The sequence below is a fragment of the Vipera ursinii genome (assembly GCF_947247035.1).
Source record: "Vipera ursinii genome assembly, chromosome: 9".
NCBI classification, from domain to species: domain Eukaryota; kingdom Metazoa; phylum Chordata; class Lepidosauria; order Squamata; family Viperidae; genus Vipera; species Vipera ursinii.
In genome coordinates this window covers 1,389,545-1,416,191 of record NC_139523.1, presented here as the reverse complement: position 1 = coordinate 1,416,191, position 26,647 = coordinate 1,389,545, and the positions used below count along the sequence as shown (strand labels likewise).

The 26,647-nt window shown below is 45.1% G+C and overlaps 1 protein-coding gene across 1 annotated transcript in view; it reads left to right on the top strand.

Moving 5' to 3' along the window:
• The window catches only part of BMP8A (bone morphogenetic protein 8a), a gene marked incomplete at its 5' end in the record, with an annotated part of 34,120 nt that extends 19,959 nt beyond the window's left edge, over positions 1-14,161 (top strand). The window contains 6 exons of the mRNA XM_083370093.1: positions 7,382-7,574; positions 7,908-8,056; positions 9,187-9,384; positions 10,377-10,456; positions 11,346-11,456; positions 13,173-14,161. Of these exons, the coding sequence (XP_083226219.1) occupies positions 7,382-7,574; positions 7,908-8,056; positions 9,187-9,384; positions 10,377-10,456; positions 11,346-11,456; positions 13,173-13,322 (881 nt within the window). The 3' untranslated portion in view covers positions 13,323-14,161. The remainder of the gene's footprint in view (positions 1-7,381; positions 7,575-7,907; positions 8,057-9,186; positions 9,385-10,376; positions 10,457-11,345; positions 11,457-13,172) is intronic.
• Between the last annotated feature and the right edge of the window lie 12,486 nt (positions 14,162-26,647).

The window sequence follows — 26,647 nt, the reverse complement described above, 5'->3', positions numbered from 1 at the left end:
CTCAGGGGCACGACCGATGCCCTCCTTGTGCTGGAACCAGAGAAGGGGGAGACGGCCCAGCTCTCCGCTTACTCAGACGCAGACTGGGCTGGCGACACCAAAAGTAGGCAGAGCACCTCTGGTTTCCTCATATTGCTAAATGGCTGCCCAATGTTAGGCAGCAAAAATTTGTTTCTTGCTACACGGCCGAGGCGGAATTTGCCAGCCTGTCAGACACGGCCAATGATTTGACTTGGTTCAATGATCTGATAACGAGCATCTGGGCAGCTCCTCCTCTGCCCATCCAAATTCTAGAGGACAACACAGCCGCCATTGCAATCTCGGAGGCTTATGCAGTAGGCTCTAGATCTCGCCACATAGACATACACTATAAAAATGTCAGACAGCTTGCCAAAGAGGGTTTTATACATGTAGAGCACTGCAATACAGCTGACCAGATAGCTGATCTGTTCACCAAACCTGTTCTCATTGACCGGCACAACCTTCTGTGTAAGCGTTTGTGTTTGGCCTTCTGAATGTTTTTATACATGTCTATAACACCTGCTCGCCCCCTCACACACATTCACTGGTCCCTGTCATTGGCTGGCAAGAAGGGGGATTGTTACATGTTTTGTGCCAGCCCATGTTCCCCAAATAGGTCATCAGATGGAGCAAAGAGGCTTCTTTGCTCCCCTGCAGCAGCCCCATTGGCGAGAGAGTTTTATGGCTAGGGAGGGGCCGAGACCCCCCATAAATACCTCTGCCCAGGGGCTGCTTCTTTGTTCTAGTTCTGCTTCTCTTTTTCCTATCTTCTCACTTGCATGCATTCTCTATCATACAAGCATGGATGCTTCCATGCCATATAGCTCTTTTTATATAACCTATCGATGAATAAAGCTTCATAATGACTGCATTTCTGCATTCTGCCTATTTTACTTGGAAGCACCTTAACGTCCCATCGATCTCTTGTGAAAGCTGCTTCACATCCTCTCCAAGTCATCTTTATTGGATTGTGATCTGCCCAGATATTAGTTTCTATCTCTATTTCTTGTATCATCGTGCTAAGTTCCGAGGATGTCCATGTTGTATCAGTTCTAAACCATGATTTATGTCTACTTGAATAAAATGTACATTGCAGGTTTTTTGGATGTTTTTCTCTCCATATGTCTTGAATACAGAGTTCTTCTGCCATTGTTAAAAACGCTTTTATTTCTTCCTTTCTTCCCTTGTTTAGCACTTTTATAGCCCAAAGTTCCATCTATGGAAGTCTCCCATTATACAAAAAATTCGATAGTCCAATTCTAATATTTTTTATATAGTTTTTGGTAAAATTGTTCTTGTTTATCATTTTGTGCATATATTGCTACCATCAATATCTGGTTTTGGTCCATCATTATTTCCACCATTAATATTCTTCTCTCTTCATCCGCATAAATTTGCTCATCGTTTCTTTAATATATAGGGCTATTTCTCTTTTCTTTTGTTGTGCTAATGCAAAATGGAGTTTACCAATTTATGGTTGTTCTAACAATTTATGGTGTTGTTTCTTCTTGGAGGCAAATTATATCTGTTTGATCTCTCACTCACTGCAGAGTTTGTCTCTCAGCTGATACCTGGATAGTTGAAGTCTCCCATTACTATTGTGATATGCTTCCTACATACATTTGTTAACTGGTTGGCAAAGAGCCCATCTATTTCTTCTGATTGGTTGGGTGGCCTGTAATATGGCAATGTCACTTTTCCCCCTTTTATCTTGACCCATACAGGTTCTGGAGGGCTTTTATCTTGGACCACATGCATTTCTGTAGATATGTAGTATTCCCTTACATATAGTGCAACTCCCCCTCCTCTTTTTGTAGTTCCATTTCTTTTGAACAATTTGTATCCATCAATCAGTCCATTCCAGTCATGGGTTTCGTCCCACCAGGTTTCTGTTTTGCCAACTATGTCATACCCACCCTCGTGTACTATTGCTTCTAGTTTGCCCTGTTTGTTCCCCAAACTTTGAGCATTAGTATATAAACATTTAAGACTTTTATGTCTGTCCATGGGTATGGTTCCTGTATCTCCTGATTGTTGTTTGATTTTTTTCCTTTTTTTCTCATCACTCCCTACCTCTTTGTTTGATTTGTTTTCTTGGGACTTATGATTGGTTTTGTCTTCTAGAGATTCTAATGATTGGTCACCCTTCACCCTCAATTTTAGTTTAAACCCCTGCAGCCCATCCCTTGCCAAGAGTCCTTCGTGTAGGAAATGAAGTCCATGGTCCAGGAAACCAAAGTTTTCTTGGCGATACCAACCCTTTAGCCGGTGGTTTATTTCTAGAATTCTTTTTCCCCTCAATGGGTGTTGCCGTTTTGTTGGGAGTATTGATGAGAACACTGTTTGTGCTCCTAGCTCCTTAACTTTATTTCCTAGTTGCTTATAATCTCTCAGTATTGTATTCAGGTTCTTTGTTGTGTCATTCGTCCCAATGTGAAGGAGGAGGAAAGGGTAGTAATCTGTGGGCCTAGTTATTTTGGTTAGGTTCTTGGCCACATCCTTGATTTTTGAAATAAATGGCTGGAATGAGAACCAGGAAAAAAACCAGCCCCCCAAACACAGCAGAGAAAGCTTTGCTCAGGAAGCAGCAAGAGAAAAGGAACGTTTCTCTAAAGGAGGCGGGAATCCACCCTTTGCCTTTCACATGTTGCCACTTCCCTGCTTCGTGTTTGCAAGTACAGCTGTGTGTGATTTTCAGTCTGGTGGGGTGCTGAGTTGGCCCCACATCCAGTTGCCCGTGGAAACTTGTTCTGCGCCTACCTGGCCACACCCACCTGGTGCCCCCTTATGTGGTTGTGTCCACTTGGCCACGGCCACCCACCTGCCCCAAGTTATCTGCCCCGAGTGGGCTGCACCTATTCCTTCACTTCGAGCTGCCCACGCCCACCTGGTAGGACTCAGATGGCCACACCTGCCTGGTCATGCCCACCTGGCTGCAGTGAGTCCTCCTGGACCCTTTCCAGATGGAGCCTTTTCTTCCTGGTGTCAGCCAGAAGATTCTTCTTGGGAGGGGCACCACATTTTGGATACAATCCCTGAATCGAGGTCAGACCTCACCTAAAGGGCTGGGGGGAGGGGAGTGCACTTCACACGTTGTTTGTTGTTCAAGAGCGGCTTGACAAGAGGAATACAACATTTGAAGCCCATGTCCAGGATCCGTCTGTGTGTGGTGGCTCTTGATGCACTGACTCCAGCCTCAGTCCACTCCTTGTGAAAGTCCCCAACACTTTTGAATGGCCTTTTCCTGACAATCTTCTCCAGGCTGCGGTCATCCCTGCTGCTTGTGCACCTTTTTCTTCCACACTTTTCCCTTCCACATAACCTTTTATTAATGTGCTTTGATACAGCACTTTGGGAACATCCAACTTCTTTTGCAATTACCTTTTGAGGCTTTTCCTCCTTATGGAGGGTGTCAATGATGGTTTTCTGCACAACTGTCAGGTCAGCAGTCTTCCCCATGATTGTGATTCCTACAGAACCATTTAAAGGCTCAGGAACCCTTCGCAGGTGTTATGGTTTAATTAGCTGATTAGAGTGGGACACTTTAAGCCTAGAATATTGCACCTTTTCACAATATTCTAATTTTCTGAGATTGTGGATTTGGGGTTTTCATGAGCTGTGTGAAGTTTCCACAGTCTGTGTTGATTTGGGGAGCCATGTCATCTGCTGGTGTTGGTCCACTGTGCTTCATTAAGTCCAGGATCAACACAGCCGTCTACCAGGAGATTTTAGAGCACTTCATGCTTCCTTCCGCAGATGAGCTTTATGGGGATGCTGACTTCATTTTCCAGCAGGACTTGGCACCTGCCCACACTACCAAAAGCACCAAAACCTGGTTCAATGACTATGGGATTACTGTGCTTGATTGGCCAGCAAACTCGCCTGACCTGAACCCTGTAGAGCAGACATGTCAAACACAAGGCCCGGGGGCCGCATGCGGCCCGCGAAGTGGTTTCATGTGGCCCGCGAAGCCATCCTGGAAACAGTAAGGGAACGGCCCCCTCTGTCTTGGCCCCAGCCCAGGCTGGCCAGGAGCCAATGTACAATTTCATGGTGGTCATCTATGCTGAAATACATTCAGTCTTAGCTCCACACGGCCATCTGGAAAAAGCGAGGGACCGGCCCCTGCTGTGTCGGCACTGCCCCCTCGGCGCATGCCGGGGAGGTATCACCCTTTGTGAGGAATGAAGAAATGCACCATTGCCTGGCAGTGGCCAGCACATGGCCCTGCCTACTTCGGGCAGCATTGTGCTTCTCTTCAGATTCATGCTACCCGGCTCAGCCTCTTGGCACTGTGAGGAGAGCACCCCTCTTCCTGCCAAAACTGGGCAGGCTAGAGGCTGGGCAACATTGCGCAGGTAACATCGACTCTCACGCTGCTCTTGGCATCCCCTCCCATAGAGCCCACCAAGCTGGATACGTGAAGTAGGTGAGGGCCATGTGCTGGCCATTTCTAAGCAATGGTGCATTTCTTCATTCCTCACGAAGGATGACACTTCCCCAGCTGTGTTTCTTGCCTGTTTTTCTCCTTCTCTCCTCAAATATTTTCCCACCACTCTATTCTTTGGAAGGAAGGAAGGAGAGGGAAGGTCTGAGGGAAGTCCTACCTTAGTCCTGCCCTGCTGCCCTTTCACCATCCCCTTGCCCCCTCCTCCTGGCCTATCCTGGGGGGGTCTCCCTATTGCTAAGGAAGCTTTGGATACAAAGCCAGGTCTCCTCACATGGAGAGGGAATGGGCCTCCCTCTTGATTTTGCCCTCGTACCCATCATGAGCAACCTGGCTAAGGAGAGCAAGCACAGCAGCAGCAACCTTGAGGAGGAGGTAAATGCAGCTGGGCACCCCCTTGGGGAAGTGGGGCTGGGCTTAGTGCCGTGGGTGCTTGAGGGCTGGGCTAGGCATTTGACCTCTGCGCCACCGTCCAGCCCCCCCATGGCCTGAGAGGAACAGTGAGGCTCCTCCGGTGGACCATGCCTTGGCACTTCCCTGGTCCTATCTCCTTCTGCCAGGCCCCCATAGGCACCCTTGACACAAATGATGTAGAGCTGGCCATGCCCACCCAGTAGGCCATACGCACTCCAGCCATGCCCACCCAGCAGGCCACGCCCACCCTGGCCACACACCCCCGCCCCCCCGAGGGCAACCACAATGCTGATGCGGCCCTCAATGAAATTGAGTTTGACACCCCTTCTGTAGAGAATCTATGGTACATTGCCAAGAGAAAGATGAGAGACATGAGACCGAATAATGCAGAAGAGCTGAAGGCCGCTATTGAAGCATCCTGGTCTTCCATAACACCTCAGCAGTGCCACAGGCTTGGCATGCCACGCCGCATTGAGGCAGGAATTGCTGCAAAAGGGGCCCAAACCAAGTACTGAGTACATGTGCATGCTTATACTTTTCAGAGATCCGATATTGTTCTATGTACACTCCTTGTTTTATTGATTGCATGTAATATTCTAATTTTCTGAGATTGTGGATTTGGGGTTTTCATGAGCTGTAAGCCATAATCATCACAATTATGACAAATCACGGCTTGAACTATCTTGCTTTGCATGTAATGAGTCTATCTGATGTATTAGTTTCCCCTTTTAAGTTGCATTACTGAAATAAATGAACTTTTGCACAATATTCTTATTTTTCGAGTTTTACCTGTATGTGCATTTTTCCTGACCTGAAATTCTGGGCATTTAGGAAAGACTCCATTTGTAGTGAAATGTATACTTTTACTAAAGCCAAGTGGTTATAGCATAAGCAAAGTCAGATCTGAATATTCCTGTGTAAACTTAAGTGTTTTTCCCTTCTTCCCCCTCCCCCCAGTCCTTTCGTAACTGTATAGTGGTATTCAAAATAGGTGTTTTGGTAACAGTCCTAAAGTTTGGCATCTCTTTGGTGGATGTTTGCATTTCGTTCTCACACTTGTGTTCTTGGATCTGTCAGAATCCATTTATATCACATTTCATAAATGTATGGTTAGAATATTGTGCTTATTCTGGGGATTCTGCCATCTCTCCGAGGGGGGGGGGGAGAGGATGGTTATTCAGATTGCAGTAGGCTGTTTTCAAAGACCAGGAAAGCTTTTGATCTGGAGGGGAACAGGGGGGGAGAGAGAGATCTGGTTTGCATCTCCATTTGGAACTGAAAGGAAGAAAACAATAACAATAAAAATAAGGACATTTCCCTTTCCCACGAAAGGGCCTGACACCTAAGTAAATGATGTGAGCCTGAACAAATGGATTTGAGGTGAGGGAGTTGAAACGGGAATGCTTTATATAGTATTGAAATGTAACTCAATGTCAGATCCCGTCTCGTATTGCCACAACCGATCTCATCCTAGTAAACTTTTCCTTTTGGACAAACTTGAGTTCTTATTTCCTAAGATCTGGATTGGGGTGGGTCCTCACAGGATCTGCCAGGTTCTGTTCCTGGTTGGCACCTGTCATCCTATCATCCCCTTACTCTTCCCTCCCTCCTTTTATGGCAGGATGTCATTTATAGTGAAGCAGTGATGCGTTGACAAACTGTAAACTTCTCTGAACAGGAATTCACTTATGCTTTATGTTGCTCCTGTCACCTGCAGACTGGGAGAGGCAACTTGGAAAAATCCATCCATTCAATCAGAACTTGATCCTAGGGGAAAGCATTCCCGTTTCAACTCCCTCACAACAACAAGGGAATAGCCCTCCCTAAAATGGGTTTTAACCTTCTCTCTGCCTTATGGCTTTTTTTTCTTCCTAGCATTTTTCTGCAAACGCAGATCCAATTTTTCCAGATCAACTGAGTGTTGATCCATTGATTTCAACAAGAATTTAATTGTCCCCACAGCACGACACTGTGGGCTGAGAGAGAAGGACTGGCCCAGAGTCACCCATCTGGCTTTCATGTCTACTGCAGGAATAGGATTCACAATGTCCTGGTTTCTGTGCCTTCACCACCTTTTCCACCCAAATTATAATATATAATAGAATCCTAATTTTGGAAACTTTTAATTCAGTAAATTACAATTGCTTTTGTCTTTTATGCGACCACATCGCATTGTATCTCATACTCTATTTGCAATCAACTGCTATTGCAAGATCATTTTTACAGGTATAGTTACCAAAGTAGATAACATTATTTTAGTCTTCTTTTTATCTGTTTGTGACACCAATTGATTGAACATCATTTGTCCAACTCACTGTACTTTCTCTTAGCCATCCAAATGTATTTTAAACTGCTGCATTGCTTTTAATTAACTATTATTATTAGTTGAATTTGGATTTTACTTTTAAAATAATTTATAAGCTTTGAGAGCTTATTTGAAGCAGAGAATGTAAGTAAATAAATGCCTTTGCTTTTTTGATGTTGTGTGCAACTGTTCAGTTGAGCTGGACAGAGACATTTTCCAGCAGAAGCCTTACTGGAAAGAATTCAGGTTCGACTTAACTCAGATCCCGACGGGGGAGACTGTCATGGCGGCCGAATTCCGAATTTACAAGATGAAAAGTTTCACCTGCCATGTTAATCAGACCCTCCATATCAGCATTTACGAGGTCATCCAGGAACACCAAAACAGGTACAAAGAGACCAAGACTTTTGATTTCAGGCTTTCCTGTGTCAAGCCTGCCTTCCTGACCTGCTTTCCTTGGTCAGAATTTAGGAATGTGGGAAGACGAGAACCGTGGTTCTCGTCACTAGCCTGCCTTTGGGCAGGATCAAACCCAAGAACAGGTATCTCAGCCTGGAAGGGTGCACTCAAGGGTTGGGGATGGGTGGGTGGGCTTTTTACTTAATCCCTTTTTTAAACCACTCCAGAGCCAAAGCTCTCTGACAGTTTGTGACAACATGTGGCACATTTCCTGCTTCCATTTTAACTTGAAAGGCTCAGCTATACTTTCTGTTCCTCCAGGGAATCCCAGCGCATGTTCTTAGATCTTCGAGAATCTCTGGCTGGCATGGATGGATGGCTGACCTTTGATGTCAGAGCTGCTAGCAACCACTGGCTGTTGAACCGGAAATACAATTTGAGGTTGAGACTTTATGTGGAGACAGAGGATGGTAATGCTAATGTATTGCTTTGTCCATTTTAGTTTTCTATCATTTCTCTTTGAAGGGGGTATTACAGGTAATAGGGAGATACCAACTCAGTAAACAGAAACTTAGCTTCATCTAAAGCAAGAGTCTTCAACCCTCCGGTCCGTGGACTGGTACCAGTCTGCAGCTTGTTGGAACCAGTCCGTGCAAGTGGCCTGCGTGCAAACGAAACCATTCCCTCCCACCCGCCATTGCCACCACTGCTGCCAGTCCATGGAGCCAGAAAGGTTGGGGACCATTGATCTAAAAGGAGTGGACAATTATGTTGTTATGTGAAGCTATCAAAGGTTCCTGCTTCGCTAATGCTCCTTAATTCTGCTGAGGTTTTCTGCAGTCAGCTAGGAATTGAATTTAAACAGATGTTCTTCAAGGCAGCTGAAACAGTACTATGTCATCCACATGTCTGCCCCCATTCCCTTCTACAATGTTATCAAATTGTATTCAGAAATAACTATTATCCTTGCAGTATTAATTAGAAGTTTCTGTCTCCTGCACTTTGTCGGTCATGTTTTCAGGCCTCAGAAGGTATTCCTGCTGAAGTCCTATCCAATTAGTTCGTTCTTGCTTCCTTGTTGTTGTTGTTAGTTGTGAAGTCGTGTCCAACCCATCGCGATCTTGCTTCCTAGCATTTTTTTATTTTTTAAATTTTAGACTTGCAATCTTTCTGGAGATCAAAATTGTCCCAAGATTGTGCAAAAAAATAGTAAGAAAAAGTAGCTGATGGAGCAGTAAATCAATTTATTTTTAAGGATTTAATGTCAAACAAATGCACCGGGCATTGCATTTCTCTTTGGAAATCACGCAGTTGCACAGGATTCGAGGGCCATAAGAATTCCTTTGCACAGTCACTTTTAGGGCAGACTCTGTTTCCCCCCTTCTTTTGTGCTGGAGGGAAGGAGACAGGCCACCCCAGTGTGACTGCTACAGCCATTGGGTGCCTTGTGCTTCCGAGACCTCTTCCTGCAACTGGGTGTTCCAGCCCAGACCACAGGGTGGGAGTCCTGCTGGGAGGGGTGCCAGGCTCATCACCTGAAGGAGCTCCATTATTAGTCTGGCTGGCAGCATCATCGGGGTTTGTTCTTTGACTTTTGAAGGAGAGAGTGTGGACCCAAGCCTGGCCGGCCTCTTGGGTCGCCAAGGACCACGTTCCAAGCAGCCCTTCGTGGTGACCTTTTTCCAGGAGAGCGAAAACCAGGTCAGGCTCCCCCGAGCAGCCAAGCAGGCAAAGCGACGGCCGCAGACCAGGAAGACCCACAACTTCCCACACTCCAACAGGCTCCCGGGGCTTTTTGGTAAGAAGCAGAAAGTTGGCTCAATTCAAGCTCCACCTGTTTTTGTGCACAACACAATCACACCACTATGCTGCTCTCTTGATGTTTCTGCCCTCCCTCTGGACACCCTGGAGCTGCATCAGCCCACCAAGTGGCAGCTCAGAAATAGAAATAACTGGAGGCACCACAGACTCTTTTACGCCAATCAAGTCTGGATGGAGATGCAGAATTAGCCTTTTCAACATGCAGCTTTGTAGCCCTCCTTGGCTGTGCTGCCTAGTGAAATTCAGCTGCACACCTGCCAGGCTTCAGCAGAATTTGCTTGGCCCTCAAACATACCCCAAACACATGGAAGACACACATTTTGCACCTGCCAACTTCCCCAACCCTGAAAAAAGTTGAGAGTAGCGGTTTTCCTGGCATGCAGGTGGGCCAGGCTGTGGCTGCTAGCAATTCTCATTTGACCACCTCTAGCAGGCAGTGGCTGTTTGGCTGGTGACCAAAGGGAAGGAGGGCCAGTCTGGACTCAAATTCCCAGCCCAGCTTCCCAGCTTCCCCCCCCCCCACCATCTCTGCCCTCTCTGCCCTCCCAGACTCCTGGGAGTCTGAAAGGTTAACAAGATCCAGCTGCAGAACCAATCCTTGCATTCCGAGGCAGTTCAGCTGGTGCCTCCTTTGGGGAGCTCCGTGGCCCAGGAAAGAAGGTTTTCTCAAAGTGCTGCTCTTAAGTCCAGAGTGCCACGGCCTGGGAGGTCTGGCTCACAAGAAAGCAGCTGTGGGCAGGGAGGAGCCACACTTGGGGCCAAGCCTTTATCTCCCAGAGCTGTGGCTAAGAACTGGCAAGAAAAGCTGTGGCCGCCTCCCCTGTGGGGCAGGACTGCTGGAAGTCCAAGCCAGGCACAGGGAGTGGGGCTGTGGGATACGTTCCCCTTCCCAGCACCAAAAGGCTGGAGATCCCATTGTTGGTTGCAGAGCTCCATAACAAAAACACCCACCTCTTTTTCCTTCCTTAGATGATGTCTATGTTTCTGAGTACAGCCAGGTCTGCCGAAGGCATGAGTTGAACGTCAAGTTTCAAGATTTTAATTGGCTGGTAACTATTTTTAACTCTGTTCATCTTCAGTCTCCAGTAAAAAAAATTAACCGTGGGTGCAGGCACCTTTGCCCATCCTGCCCACCCTACAGCTTTGCCACAGGAGCTCTGGCTTATAGAGAGTGGAGGTGCTCATGCCAGAGGGGACTGCTCTAAAGCAGACATGTCAAACACAAGGCCCGGGGGCCGGATCCGGCCCGCGAAGTGGTTTCATGTGGCCCGCGAAACCATCCTGGAAACAGTGAGGGAATGGCCCCCACTGCCTTGGCCCTGGCCCAGAGACCCTCCTTCTGCCAGAGACCCTCAGATCTGTCCCACTCCTGCCCAGGCCCCCCATAGGCACCCTTGATGCGAATGATGTAGAGCTGGCCACGCCCACCCAGTAGGCCATATGCACTCTAGCCACGCCCACCCAGTAGGCCACGCCCACCCTGGCCATACCCACCCGGCCCCCTGAGGGTAACCACAATGCTGATGCGGCCCTCGATGAAATTGAGTTTGACACCCCTAGAAATAAATCTAGGCTCCTGTTCCTCAGTCAAAGAGGAAAGTGCCTGTTGCAACTCTGCTTGATCTGCTCAGCTTTTGGAAGTGAAAGTAACGTTAACCTCCCCCCCACACACACACAAGTGTAGAACATAGAACATAAAATAACAGAGTTGGAAGGAGATCTTGTAGTCCAGCAAGAGACACTATACTATTTCAGACAAATAGCGGTCCAATCTCTTCTTAAAAATCTCCAGCAAAGGAGCACCCAGAACTTCTAGCTCTGGTGTCTCTGGTTATCAGACGATTCAGGAAATTGCCAAACTACAGTGCCTACTCACCAGTTTCCTTTGAGCTGCCAGCAGGAGTGCAGGGGCTTACCTTCGTCCTTATCCTCCCCCAGGACTGGGTGATTGCCCCCCAGAGTTACCCCGCATTCTACTGTGATGGAGAGTGTGTGTTTCCCCTGAATTCCTCCATGAACGCCACCAACCATGCCATCCTCCAGTCACTGGTCAGTATCTCTTTCGGGAGGCAGCTTCTTAGCAACTGGGGAAGATGGACGGCAATTTATTGTATTATTTTATCGTACTATTTTATTTTTGTTGGAGAGCTTTAAGGGGGAAACAGGGCACTCCCCCACTCCGTTTCCCCCACAACAACCCTCTTCTGGAGTATGCCAAGATGGGAAGGAGTGTCTGGCCCCAAATCCCCCTGGGGATCTGCTGTGGCAGAGGACAGACCAGAAGAGGCCTCCCCTTTCCAGTCCAGCGCCTTCTCCCCTCCACTGCCCTGGGAACTTCAGGGGCTGAAGGAGGGAGGGCTAGATCCCGGGTGTCCCCTCCAAGCCCAAGCTCTCATTGGCGGAAGAGTAGCAGGAACCCTCTTCACTAAGATCCCCTTGCAACTGAGGCTTGCTCGAAAAAGGGAGTCCAGTTGATCTTGTTTGTGATCTGGTGTGCACACAAAGGGCCTCTTCCTGTGGAGAAGGCTGAGCTTTGCTGTATTTTGTCCCTTTTTGGATCTCTCCAAGACGGAAACGGAGATCTCATAGTCTTCCTTCCTTCCTTCCTTCCTTCCTTCCTTCCTTCCTTCCTTCCTTCCTTCCTTCCTTCCTTCCTTCCTTCCTTCCTTCCTTCCTTCCTTCCTGTTATGTACTGAGCTTTTGGGGGTTTAATCACGTGTGCTGCTGGAGAACTAACGGTTCTCCAGCAACCCAGACAAGATGTCTCCAGTCCTGGCAGCAGTTAACTTGGTGGGAATAATGGGTTCAATCTGATTGGTTGTTCATAGTATGTTGGACTATATATATTGTGTAATGTTACCCCAAAGCCCCAGTACAGGCTCAGTTACAATAAAGCTATGATTCTTCTGTACTCATCTGCCTGGCGTCTTTCCTGCTCTTCAGAACCCACAACACTTCCTTCCTTCCTTCCTTCCTTCCTTCCTTCCTTCCTTCCTTCCTTCCTTCCTTCCTTCCTTCCTTCCTTCCTTCTTCCTCCTTCCACCCTCAAAGCCCCCAATATCCCTGAGACTTGCTTCCTTTAAGAAGAGTTAACTGAAGTATGCAGGATGAGGAAGAAGGGATGGCAACTGCAGCTCCACATACTTGGTTTACTCTGAGCATCTCCTGGGGGCCACTGGCTCTCAGCTGTCCCCCTTTTTTAAGAGGATTGTGGACACAAGGCACAGCAACAAGGGCCAGGCTTTGGATTGCACACTTGTGGCCTCCACCTCAACTGTAACTGCTGGAGAGAGGGAGGTTGTGGATGGCAACCTGGACTGTTGGTCGCTTTCTTGTCTGGGGGGGTGGGGCATGTGCAGCCCATCTTTTTTAGCAAGAATTGTGCCTGTGTCCCAGCGCCAGTTGCAGCAGGTCCTCCTTCTGCCACAGATTAGATCAGGAAGCAGTTGGGACTCTGAAGGCAGCAGCTGTTCCTCCCCTCAGCCATGCCTTGCAATAGCTTCCAATATAAACAGCAGCCTCAAAGTTTTTGGAATAAATATTTTTGCCAGTGCTGACAAATGGCCTACTCATGAAAACTGCTGCATTTTCTCCTGGGAACCAGTGTTTCTTTTAAAGCATTTTCGCTTCCTTGTGGAGAGGGGCCAGGGGGCAGTGGACAAGGGGGTGTCTTGACGAGGGTTTGACCTTCTGCTCCAGGCCCAAAGCTCAGCCCTGCGGAAAGAGGCTTTGCCTGCTCCAGTGACTGTGTTCCTTCCCCGGTAGGTCCACCTGATGAAGCCCGAAGCTGTTCCCAAGGCCTGCTGTGCCCCTACGAAGCTCAGTGCCATCTTCGTTCTCTTTTATGACAGCAACAACAATGTTATCCTCAGGAAAAAGCGGAACATGGTGGTGAAGTCCTGCGGCTGCCACTAACACTGTGGCAGACCCAGGCGCTTTCTGAGGGAGCAGCGTTACTACTTGCTTCTAAGAGGAAGACCTCTTGATGGACAGGAAAAGAGCATCCACCTGCCTGGGACGGCCTATGGACAACAGGGCCCTGCTACGAGAGGTGCTTCTTCTTAACCAAACAAACAGCCTCCCACAGAGAAACAGCTTTGCCAAGGAAATGAAAACATGAACAGGCTGCAAACATAGCTTTGGCTTGTATTTTGGATTGACCTCTTCCACCCCACCCACCCCCGATCTTTCACCACAAATTACATTAAACCAAACACATCAAATAGACTTATTTTGTGCAAATGCAGACCACAGTTTATCAAATAGCCGTAATTCTGCAACAAGCAAGAGGGGTGGCTGCTTGCAGAGATCCCCAGATGTGGGGACCCTCAGCTCTATTGCCATTTACTCTGCTTATTAGTTCTTCTTTTGGGTCCATCATTCTGCTGGGAGGGGGAGAATGGCCCTTAACTGCCAGGCCTGCTAGAAGTGGGGTGGGGGGATAATCTGGCTTTACTCCATTTTTTTTGTTACCCCTTTGATGCCTCTGGGTGTGAATGGAAGAAGGAATGTGCCATGGGTCATCTGCCTTATCTCCACTTCGATGGGAGGACACAGAGAGAGAAACAAAACCACAGGAACAGGGCCTGGGAACTGCACTTATCACTTCGTACCTGGAGATTGGATGGATTTAAACTGGACATTTGGCCATTGAGCTGGAGTTTGGGAAGGGGCTGACTTAATGTGACTCTTCGTGCAGAAAACTTTAGATCTTGCTTTGCTCCCTATCTCCCTATCACTATCTCTCAATAAAAGTTCCTTTTGAAACAATGTGTCAGAATCCATATATTTCATTTCTATCTATCTTCTCTGATTTAAAACCAATCCTTACTATCTCCTGGATTCTGTCATACTACTAAAGGGGAGGGGGTATGCATGGGGGTGTTACTACTTTCACTTCCTTTATTCACTACAAAGTAACCTGTTGTTGATTCACTTTGGGTCTGCTAACCATAGCAATGTGGCCATCATCTGCCTTTCATCCTATGCCCCTTTGAAACTCTCCTCTTTACCGACAGCGAGGGAAAAAGGAAGGGGAAAAGATGCAACAACTGGGATCTGGGAGGATTGAACGATCGTGCCGACAGAGCCGGACTGATGTTATTTTTCCTGGATTTAACACCTAGAAATCTGCCGGTTTGAATCGCCTGGAAGAACTGCGGGGTGGGGGGCTGCTTGGGAACACTTTAAAACATTGAACGGTGGGGGGGAATCCCTCAGATCCTGTCTAGCATGCCTACAGTCAATTTCTCTTAATAAAAATTCCTGTTGGAAGAGACCGTTTCCAAGAGTTCTGTTTTCTTAAGATGTAGATTGAAGTGGGTCCTTACACATTGCCTGTTTCAAGAGTTCTGCTTTCTTGGGAGGAGTAGTTGAGGAGGAGGAGTTGAGTAGTCCTGACCTTACATTGCACAAGATTTAAAGTTTTCCCGCACGAAGCGTCACATTAAACCAGCCTCTTCCCAAACTCCCTCTCAACAACCGAATGTCCAGTTTAAGTCCATCCAATTCCCAGGTGCAAAGTGCACAGCTGGCAACTCTTCCTGGTCCCAGCAGCACCATTGCTGCGGCCCAAGCAGAATCATAGTCAGGTGCTTCCTTGGCAGCTCCTTCCCAACTTTGCTCTGTTCTCATATTCCTTTGATTCAGAGAGAGCCCTGCTACGTGCCCAGAGACTTTGGCATAAACCAACGTGAGCACCTTGTGGCACTCCCACTTGTCCAAAGCAGCTGCCTCCAGAGGCTCCACTGTCAATCTGGCCTTCCAGTTCAGGCCTTGATCAACTAGGGAGAAGAGAGCAGCTGAGAGGCTGGAGCCAGGGAAAAAACAGTTTAGCCTGCTTAATGCAAACTTACCTAATTTCACATTTTGCAATCATACCCAAACAGAAGCACACTGTTCACTAGAAATTAATTTCTCTCCAAATTTTGTCTTGCAACATTAAAAGGATATCTCTATATTAAATGGAATACATATCTTGCATGGAAGTTAATGCATTAGCTAAGAAGAATTGCTTATAGACAATGTGCATTAAATCAGATTGTAAATGAATATGTAAATGAGAAATATGCACAAATGGTAGCACAAAGCTTTTAAGAAAATTGATGCTACTGAGTTTGGTAGGGAGGAATTTGCAAATGGAAAGAAAAGAGGAAATAAAGCAACTTGAATAAATATCCATTGCAGCATTGCTGCCCCTGAGAAATTTGTTTTCTCACCCCAAATGAAGGAACAGTCATTGGCAACAGAGAGATGGCATGTTACACAAACAGCTCTTGACATGTTTCTGTAACAGGGCTCAAAATAATATAAGTTTTATGCTGGCCATAAAAAAGTCACAATATTTTGCAGGAGTAGGTAAAGGATTTCCCACTGCATGTTTTAAGAAAATAGAACTAAAATCATTATTTTTTAAAAAAATAAAACTTCCATTTGAATATGATATTCTACAGAACTATTGGTTGCCTAATACATAATTCTAAGTTTTAACATCTTAAAATCCCTTTTGACCTATTAGCACATAAGTGCTTTGCCAAAAGAAAACAGACTACACTACAGTGTAGTGATACGCTACAACCTGCCCAGGAAAAATGGATCAGGAGAATAATGCCACTTAAAAGTGGCTTCTAGTAATTACCTTCCTCATTTCTAGGAGCTCTTTTCCAGGATTTTCAGACATTGATGTCAAGCTAATAGATCTGTAGTTTTCTGGATCCATCTTTTTCCCCTTCTTGAAGATTGGTGTCAAGTTTCCGACGTCTGGGCTTTTCAAGTGACTCTGAAGCCTTGTTTACCTTAAAAGTCCTTTATTAGCCTAATACTCATACCTAATGCTTGCTCGAAGGAAGCTGGAAGCTGAAAACTCCGCCCCTTGCACAATATATTAAAACACAATTCTCCACCTTTCTAATTTTGTCATTAATCATATTCTCCAATTAATTTAAAGAATCAGCTTCCCTTCTGTTAGAAGAACCGCCAAAGTTTTATCTTCTTTAGAGAGACAAATGGCCTTCAAAGTGCATTCCTACTCTTCCCTCCCACCAATTTTAAACTAAAACAATACACAAGTCTTAAAGCAATACACAGGTTTAACATATGAAATAGCTACTTCTTCATCTCATGTCAAGCAATAACATTCGATGCTAGCAGCATTGACATCCGCCCCCCCTTAGAAAGAGGACAAATCCTGAAATGTAAACAAAACACAAGTTAGGAATTGGCTTTTGGTTTGTTGGGGTGTTTCTCATAAAACCTTTTGACAAGTCTGTCAGCTTTCACATCAGTAGATTTCACCCAAGTGGCTTCAGACAATGGTTATCCCTTCCACTGTACTAGGTATTGCAATTTTCCCTTAAAGATTCTAGAGTCCAGAATACGTTTCACTTCATAATGGGTTTGACCTGCTACCAAGAGGGGTCCAGGTGCTTTCTTAGGGGGAGGTCTTAAAGTGGAGGTTCGAAAAGGTTTCAGCAAGCTACAAAGGAACACCGGGTGAATTTTCCCCAAAAGTCTGGGTAGTTTCAATTTCACTGTGACTGGGTTGATGATTTTCACAATTGGGAAAGGCCCCAAGAATTTTGGTCCTAATTTCTTGTTGGGTAGTTTCAGGCGTAAGTATTTGGTCGACAAATAGACCTTTTCCCCAACTTGGAATGTTCTTTGGGGAGCTCTCTTTTTGTCAGCTTGCTTTTTGTAGGTCTCAAAAGTCTTTTTTAAGGCCACCTTTGTATTTTTCCAAACTTCTTCCCAACCCCTCACCCACTGATCAAGAGTCTGGGAAGTGGAGGGTAAGTGAGGGTATTCCGGTATGGGGTTGAATTCTTTCCCTGTGGCTACACGGAAAGGAGTGTAGCCAGTGCTGCTATGTACTGAATTATTGTAAGCCACTTCTGCAAAAGGGAGGATTGCTGAAACTCTTTCCTTGCTGGCTTGTTAGCTGGCCCTTCCCCCACTGGGGTGGCTGCTGGTGCCGGGGAGCTGGCTTCAGGCAATTTTACTCCTTCCATTATGGGATCTTCCCCAACTCTTTGCCAGACTGCCTCCGAGCTTGGAGACAGTGATGGGAGGTTGGGACTCCCTAATTAGTTTAAAAAGTAGTGTGGATTCCAGCTTGATGTCAAGTTTCCAACGTATGGGCTTTTCAAGTGACTCTGAGGCATTGTTTACCTTAAAAGTTCTTTATTAGCCTAATACACCGGCAAATGCTTGCTCGAAGGAAGCTGGAATCTGAAATCTCCGCCCCTTGCACAATATATTAAAACACAATTCTCCACCTTTCTAATTTTGTCATTAATCATATTCTCCAATTAATTTAAAGAATCAGCTTCCCTTCCGTTGGAAGAACCGCCAAAATCTTATCTTCTTTAGAGAGACAAATGGCCTTCAAAGTGCATTCCTACTCTTCCCTCCCACCAATTTTAAACTAAAAAAATACACAAGTCTTCAGGTTTAACATATGAAATAGCTACTTCTTCATCTGATGTCAAGCAATAACATTCGATGTTAGCAGCGTTGACAATTGGGATCGCATCAACTCTTTGCCAGTCCTCTGGCAGCTCCCTTGTGCTCTGAAAGATGTCAGTGGTTCTGAGATCATATCTGCCAGCTCCTTCATAACCCTGAGATTTAAACCACCTGGACCTGGCAATTTGAATTCTTTTACTAATTTCTTACCTATTTGGACCTGAATTCCTGTTCTGCCTCCCCCTGTGCTGATAGCAACTAAAGTCCAAAAGAACTTGATAATAATAACTTCTTGTGTGGACCCAGTCATTTTGATTCCTAAAACTGGGATTTTAATCCATGCACATTTTCATCAGAGAAGTCCAGACTTGGGGATTTTGCTTTGCAGCTGCTATTGGGAAACTCCCTCGGCCATTGAAGAGCAGAGCAGTGCAAAACTTTGGGAAGACAGTGGGGCAGGGAATGCAATTTTCCATACAACAATAATTCCACTCCAGAAAAAAGAAATGATCCTTCTTTGCACGAGCAACACTTGCTTCTTGGTGCCGTAACTTTGTTGTTGTTGTTGTTGTTAGTTGCAAAGTCATGTCCGACCCATTGTGACCCCATGGGGCTCCAGGCCTTCCTGTTCTCTACCATTTCCTGGAGTCTATTTAGGCTCACGCCTACTGCTTCAGTGACTCTGTTGTAGAAAGAAGAGACTCACGCCAGCTCTTCAGGAAAGGAAAGGTTTATTGCGCAGGTTCAGAGGGCTTAAACAAAGCAAAGGGTCTGAACCCCGAGGGGTGTACGAATAGACATATTTATATCCCCCTATTTCCGGTTGTACATTGTTCCTTATATGGTTAAATTTTACACATTCTTATCTGAAGACAGTTTGCATAAGACAGTTGCAGGGGAATACATGCAGCTATGCTAACAGGATTATGGCTACCTTGATCACCTAAGGCAGACATGTCAAACACAAGGCCCGGGGGCTGGATCCGGCCCGCGAAGTGGTTTCATGTGGCCCACGAAGCCATCCTGGAAACAGTGAGGGAACGGCCCCCACTGCCTTGGCCCTGGCCCAGAGACCCTCAGATCTGCCAGAGACCCTCAGATCTGTCCCCCTCCTGCCCAGGCCCCCATAGGCACCCTTGATGCGAACAATGTAGAGCTGGCCACGCCCACCCAGTAGGCCATATGCACTCTAGCCACGCCCACCCAGTAGGCCACGCCCACCCTGGCCACACCCACCCAGCCCCTTGAGGGCAAACGCAATGCTGATCCGGCCCTCAATGAAATTGAGTTTGACACCCCTGACCTAAGGACAGGAATAGGTTTGTTTACACAATGATTTTAGTACACTTCCTCTTTATTCCTCCCTTTTGAGACTTATCTCAACTTGTGACGATGAGTCTCAACAGAGGTCTTCTTTGGTTTGTAATCTTTCATATTCCCACATTGCCATTACCTGTGCAGCAGCTTTTCTTTCAACAAGCAAAGCTAAGCTATTGGATACAGTTTTTATAAAAATAGGCAAGATACAAGGAATCAGCACACATCCTGCAGCTATCAGTCCTATAAGAGCCACGATGGCTTGTAACCCTGGGAGTTTGGGAAACCATCCACTGAAAAACTCTTGGAAATTAAAACCCTTCCAGGTTTGATCTGCATTGCCTCATTTCGGTGGTTGTTTGATTACCTGTCCAGTTTCATCAATTTGAAGACAACAATTTGAAAGATTGAATTTTCCACACAGTACACCTTCTTTTGCCAATAGGTAATCTAAAGCCAATCGGTTTTGATAGACTGCTGTTCGGATTTTATCAGTGGTTACAGCTAACAAGTTTAAGGCTTTATCTAGGCGTTGCCCTGCCAGATCCACAGCAGCCTGCAGCCTAATTATATGGTTTATCATATAGATTGGTGTTCTGTAAGTGCCATCCTCTGCCCAGGTTGCCTGGCCATACACACAAACTATCCACTCTGAATCCCACAAATCCCCCATTTTATCATAATAATCGGATTCTCTACAAGGGAAATTAGAGAAGGCTGTGTCAACCTCTCTTTTTCTTCAATTTCCCATTTGATCATAGACTGGCACACCAAGCACCTGTTGTGACCGTACTGGCAAAAGAAAGAATGAGGGCTTTATTTGGATAAACCCAATACACACGATCCTGACCAATTCTTAGGCAAAACCTCATAAGCAAAGGTGCCACATATCCAGTACATGTCACTGGGAGCTACCCATTCCTCTTCCTTGTTGGAGTTCAGAAAGGGCATGATGGTCATATCAAAGGCTCAGAGGCATTTCCCAGAGATGTCCATATTTTATACCATTCATCCCATTCCCCCAAACAGATAAGATCTCCCATTGGCCTATCCCCTTTGCGTGTAAAGCAGTTTCAGCCAACCAGATTTGTTGTGAGAGTCCACACCATGCCATACTGCATATATGCGTTCTTTGGGTGATGTTACCTGCCCTTGTCATGTTGTTATATATTTCCAGGTTTGCCTCCCATCGCCTCCCATGGCCACTGTTCCCCCATATACGTTCCTCCACATACAAAACAATTCTTTACAGTCATGGCTTTCGCTATTTCCTCTGCTAATGACAGAAATAGGTTGGTTGCTTTCACAGAAACCTCAAATTGGTCTTTTCATTGCTCCAGTTGTGCTAACGTGTCATATACTGACCACCCTAGAGATTTCTGTTCTCCATCATAGAGTACCTGTTTTATTATTGTAATATAGGTCTTTGGATCCTCCCCTGTTCCATCAATTCCTATGGCATACACGTATTGACTAGGCATCTCTCGGCTGACTTCCAGTACCACTTGATTACTCTGAGCCACTCGGTGGACATTAGTCAAGTACTTGCACCCCTGATATCCTCCCCTGGTATATTCACAAACACATTCCCACCCTGAGCAGGCTGTTTTTCCACCATATCCTGCACAGGGGAGATATGCATGTTCCTGCATGTGATCCATGAGCCCTTTGTGTCACACAAATACTTATGATTGGACCAATATGCCTTTCTCCAACTGTCATCTCCACATTTTATGGCCCTTTTTCCTGATCCATAGCTTGGCAGAAATCAATAGTGATCTCAGCTCTCTGGTTTCCAGTTTGTAACACCAGGGTCGAATTAAGGTAGTTGCTTGGCCCCACTGTAGCCTCATAAAACAAACCAGCATAGATTGAGAAGTTAAGCCTAATTGGGGTCTCAGGGTTGTAACATATCTTTTTTCCCTCTTGTGAACATAGGGAATACATAGTCTTGTTATGTAGACATGTGATCCCTTCTGGTATACAGCTGATAGGCTTTTTGGTATGATATACCAAAGTATTAATTATATGGGTCCCATGCCTTGTCTTGGTTATACAGGCATCACAGGCGTCAGTTTTGGTCCCATTTCTTTGGTTACCCCTAACTTCCTTTGAAACATTGTTACATGCGGCAGCAATACAATACACTAGACATGTCAAACACAAGGCCCGGGGGCCAGATCCAGCCCGCAAAGTGGTTTCATGCGGCACACAAAGCCATCCTGGAAACAGTGAGGGAACTGCCACTGCCTTGGCCCTGGCCCAGAGACCCTCCTCCTGCCAGAGACCCCCAGATCTGTCCCACTCCTGCCCAGGCCCCCATAGGTACCCTTCATGCGAACAATGTAGAGCTGGCCATGCCCACCCAGTAGGCCATACGCACTCCAGCCATGCCCACCCAGTAGGCCACACCCACCCGGCCCCCTGAGGGCAACCTGATGCGGCCCTCAATGAAATTGAGTTTGACACCCCTGCAATACACCCATAGCAACAGTAAACTTTTCTCCATTCTTCTCCCGTGCGTAGAAAGTCAGCTTCCTGAGTGACTTAGCAGGGGGCTTCACTACTGTGCATAGAGGAACCTATTGCCGGTAAGGTTCCAGCAGAGTAGCCTTTCAGCGAGTATACTAAAGCTTCATATCCAGGTCCTCTCCTCCTCTGGAAACAGCCCTGATTTGCAATACAATCCATCACTGGGCCAGCAGTCAGATCTTGCTGCTGGTAGAACAAATTCAAACAGCGCCAACGACTTTTAACGGTCTCACCAACAGTTCCAAAACAACTAGAAACTCACCATGCCAGCAAAGATTGTTGGTTGTATGTTGTATGTTACCTTAGTTCAACCATGTTGCTCAAACACATTAAAATCTTCCTGATCATGTGGCCTATAGCCCTTACTATCCCTCCCAAAACTATTTGACTTCAAGAGCCAATGCAGCCGCAGCCATTCCAGGCGCCGCCATCTTAGATCAAGATATTCAATGTTATATAGCACTCATTGTACCACTTTTAGGATATGGCAACATTCATGTACCACCAGTCGCCTAGCAAGGTGTCATAAACTTGATGACCAAAAAAAAAGAAAAAGAAAAAAGTGATGAAGTACAGGTAGTCCTCGACTTACAACAGTTCCTAGAAAAATGGTAGCGAGGGAGGGGAATGAGCTGAACTGGTGGCAGCACCGCACAAGCCTGAGCTGTCAGGGCTCAGCGGAAGCTCGGCGCTGATCCTGGCGCTTCTGTTGAGCCCAGAAGCGCCGATCAGCTGGAATCTTAATTTTTTCTTGGCTCCTCTCCAAGTCATCTTTATTGGATTGTGATCTGCCCAGATATTAGTTTCTATCTCTATTTCTTGTATCATCGTGCTAAGTTCCGAGGATGTCCATGTTGTATCAGTTCTAAACCATGATTTATGTCTAGTTGAATAAAATGTACATTGAAGGTTTTTTGGATGTTTTTCTCTCCATATGTCTTGAATACAGAGTTCTTCTGCCATTGTTAAAAACGCTTTTATTTCTTCCTTTCTTCCCTTGTTTAGCACTTTTATAGTCCAAAGTTCCATCTATTATTGCATTGAAGTCTCCCATTATACAAAATTTCGATAGTCCAATTCTAATATTTTTTATATAGTTTTTGGTAAAAATTGTTCTTGTTTATCATTTTGTGCATATATTGCTACCATCAATATCTGGTTTTGGTCCATCATTATTTCCATCATTAATATTCTTTCCTCTTCATCCACATAAATTTGTTCATTGTTTCTTTAATATATAGGGCTATTTCTCTTTTCTTTAATGCAAAATTACCAATTTTCAGTTGTTCTAACAATTTATGGTGTTGTCGCCTAATATATGTATCTTGGAGGCAAATTATATCTATTTTTAATTTTTGTAGTCATGTAGAAAAGATTTTGTTTTTAAGGGGGAATTCAGTCCGTTTATATTCATTGACAGGATCCCACTTTCCTTCTCCATCTCTTTCAATTATATCTAGGTCTTAATCTTCTAGTCGATCTTATCTGTCTCTGTTCTCTTGGTCTTTCCCTATTCTGTATATGTATTTTTAATTTCTTCTTCCTCTCCTTCTATGGCTGTCTCTTCCTGTCTCAATGTTTCTGTCACTGTACCAGATTCAAAGTCACTGCCTTCCATAAATGCTTTACAGTTGTCATAGAATTCCATTGCTTTAAGTGGTGTATCCAATCTGTATCTTTTCATATCCCAATAAATTAAATCCCTTCTGAGATCAGCCATCTAAAAGTTCACTCCTTTTTCAATTAATTTTCTGGTTAAAAATTGATATTCTCTTTGGGATTCTCTTATTCTCCTAGGAATTTGTTTGAGAACTACAATTTCTTTTTCTTTATATTTCAAAGGATCATCTCTCACTCTTCTCAAAATCTTGTCTCTTATAGATCTTTTTAGAAATCTTACGTGTACTTCTCTAGGGACTTCATTTCTTCTCGCGTAGTTTGAATTGACTCGATAGATTTGACCTAATTCTCCTTCCATTTCTGGTTTTCATCTTTTAAGTCTTCTAATTTCTGGTCCACCTCTTTTGATTTATTTTCTATTTTTTGATCCTTTGTTCATTTTTTGTGATCATCTGTTTAAAATTTTCAAATTGAGAGTCCATATTATTAATTTTTTGATTCATTTTGTCAAGATCATCATTCATCTCTTCATGATTTTTTGTTGTAGCTACCATATGAGTAGCAATTGCCTCCTGGATTGCTTGTAGTGTCGCTTGTGTTTCTTTCTGGAAGTTATTAGCCTTATCTTGTTGGAGCACTTGTGTCAACTGATCTCTGATAGACTGGACTTGCAGAGGCAGAAAAGGGGGCAGAAGTTATTTTTTTGCCAGCTTTGGATACATTTGGGACACTCACCTTAATCTTTTAATCATACTTTGTAATCCATCAAGTAATTCAAAATTTATAATCCAATGAGCTCCTAACAAATAGGAGAGGTAGCTTGAAAAAAAGGAAAAAGGGAAAAAGAAAAAAATTATAAAATTTATCCCAAGGTTCTGTGTTGTCAATCTTTCAAAATTATAATCCAGAGTATCTTGCTAATAGTAATTTCTTGCCATTCACTCTGTCTCAAAACAGCTTATAAAATTCCAGGTCAAGCTGCATTTGTAATCCAAGAAAGTCCAATGACTTCAAAACAATTTATGTTTTAATTATAATACATCCTGTAGAGAAAAGCAACCCAAAGAGATTCTTCTCTTTTCCAGCCACAATCTCCAGGAATATAAATTCCAGGGACATCAAAGAGTTTAGTCTATAAACTGTGTCTGAGCATCTAACCGAGTTCTCACACTCCAACCACAAAAGCTTCATAAATTTTTTAAAAAGGCCAAATGTAGTTCTTAGTTTTGCCACTAGATGTCATTAGATATCCATTTTATATTTCCCAGCCCAGCTTTACCACGTTTGCAGTTATAAACTGATGGTTTCCAAACAAAAACTATAAAAAAAGTTTATGGATGTTAAAGCTTCCCAAAATAATCTTCTCTCCCACTTAATTATCTTCACAATAATGTTGTAAGTCTCTTTAATTTCCCCCAAAAGCTTAAATTGCCGCTTGTATTTTCATTGGAAATACAATCTTAGCGAGGAAACACAGTTCTGACCACTCACTTCATCAGGTCAAGAACAGATGAAGGTGTTAGAGGAACCCCAAGAAGTTGACCCATTTCAAGAGGGAGACATTTAAGCCCAAACTAGGGCTGCAGAAACCTGGATGAGCACCAGAGGGCAGCAGAGGCATTTCTGTGGCTGCTATCCTGCAGCTGTTCAGAATTTACTGCAACAGGCCCAGCCTTGGACAAGCTTGAACTATCTCCACCCAGCAGGTCCGTCTGTCAAATGAGTCAAGGTGGCTCTCATCACTTGTGTGATTCAAGTTCTGCCTCTAAACTTATAAAAGGGGAGGGGCTCAACTGCACATTGGGAATATTTTGATGGGCATCCCCGCCCATCTCCCTATCCTGTGAAGTCCCGCACCTCATCAGTGGTCCCCGACTGTCTGCGTAGTCCTCCCAGAAACAAACCTGGGCAGAAATGCTCTGATGGTGACCAGCTCCCCCAAACTGACTGACTGCAGGGGCTAATTGAGCCCCTTGCCCTATTGGCTTCTTGCCAGTCCCTACAGCCAGCAGTAGCTACAAAGGGAGGGAAGAGCAGGAAGCGTGACACCAAGCATCTATCCATCCATCCCTACAAAGCCTGCTGTTCTGGTGTGTGTGTGTGTGCACGCGTGCATGCTGCTATGCCTGGTTTTGGATATTCAGGGGAGGGCCGTTATCTGCTCCACCTTCTGAGCCCAGCTGTATGTTGCAGCTGCTGGGGTGCTTCAAGTTCCTTGCCTATTCCCCTTCTGCTTCTTCCAACTGCCATGGAATGAGCCTTTTTCCCCTACTAGAAAATGTGGCCCAACTAGGGATGAGGTACACAGTGGGAGTCTTTTCAGGGCACTTTCTATTGTTCTTCTGTTGCCTGCAGCCCCCAGACTTATTGGGTCCAGGTGAGGGAAGGTTGGAGAGGCAGCCGAAGAAGCTGTGTCAGAACCCATCTTATTAAAGGGGGAGGGGGCTCTTTCCTATTTCTAATTCTTTCACTACTCTGGGTTCTGCCATGCTCCTGAAGGGGAGGGGGAAGACCCTGTGGGCTGTCTCTGTTTCTCTATCGCTACAATGTATCCCTTTCACTGTCACTGCATACTTGTTCTTTGAACTGTCTCTCCCTTGATGTTACCTTGGGGTGAGAAAGAATGTGCCTCTGGCCATCTGGCTTATCTCCCATTTCGGAAGGGAGGGTGCAAAGACCCAACAACATTGCCACGAGCCTGTAAGTCTCTTTAATTTCCCCCAAAAGCTTAAATTGCCGCTTGTATTTTCATTGGAAATACAAACTCGACATTAAACTCTGAAATGTTATTTCTGTTTTCCTCTTAGGTTTTATTATTGCTTCTTTTTAAATTGTTTTAACTGTTTTAACTTGTAAATATGAAGTGCTTTTAATATTGTGTGTGACCAGCCATAAGCTAAATAAATAAATTCTGGAGTGTTTCCCTGGCAGACTGAGCCACATACCAAATGAGCCAAAATGAAGAACCAATAAGCTTACATGCCCAAACTTCAGATCTGAGGGCTTTCCTCCTCCTCTCAAGAGCGGCTACGAGAAATCAAGCATTTTTTGTTTCCAAAGTCATTTTCTTCTGCCAACCAGCTGCTGTGGTTCCCGTTGATGCAAAAAACAAATGGCACCATTAACTTCAGCTGTAGCTTGCCCCTTTCATGATGAAAACAAAATGTTGATCTTCCCTGAAATAGAAAATGCAGTGGCCTGAGCAGTTTGGTTTCTTGCCATGGCAAATGCATTCATCACACCTGTGAAACATGGATGTGTTGGACTTTGGCTTCTATAATTTCCAGCATAGAAAGAAATGGAAAACT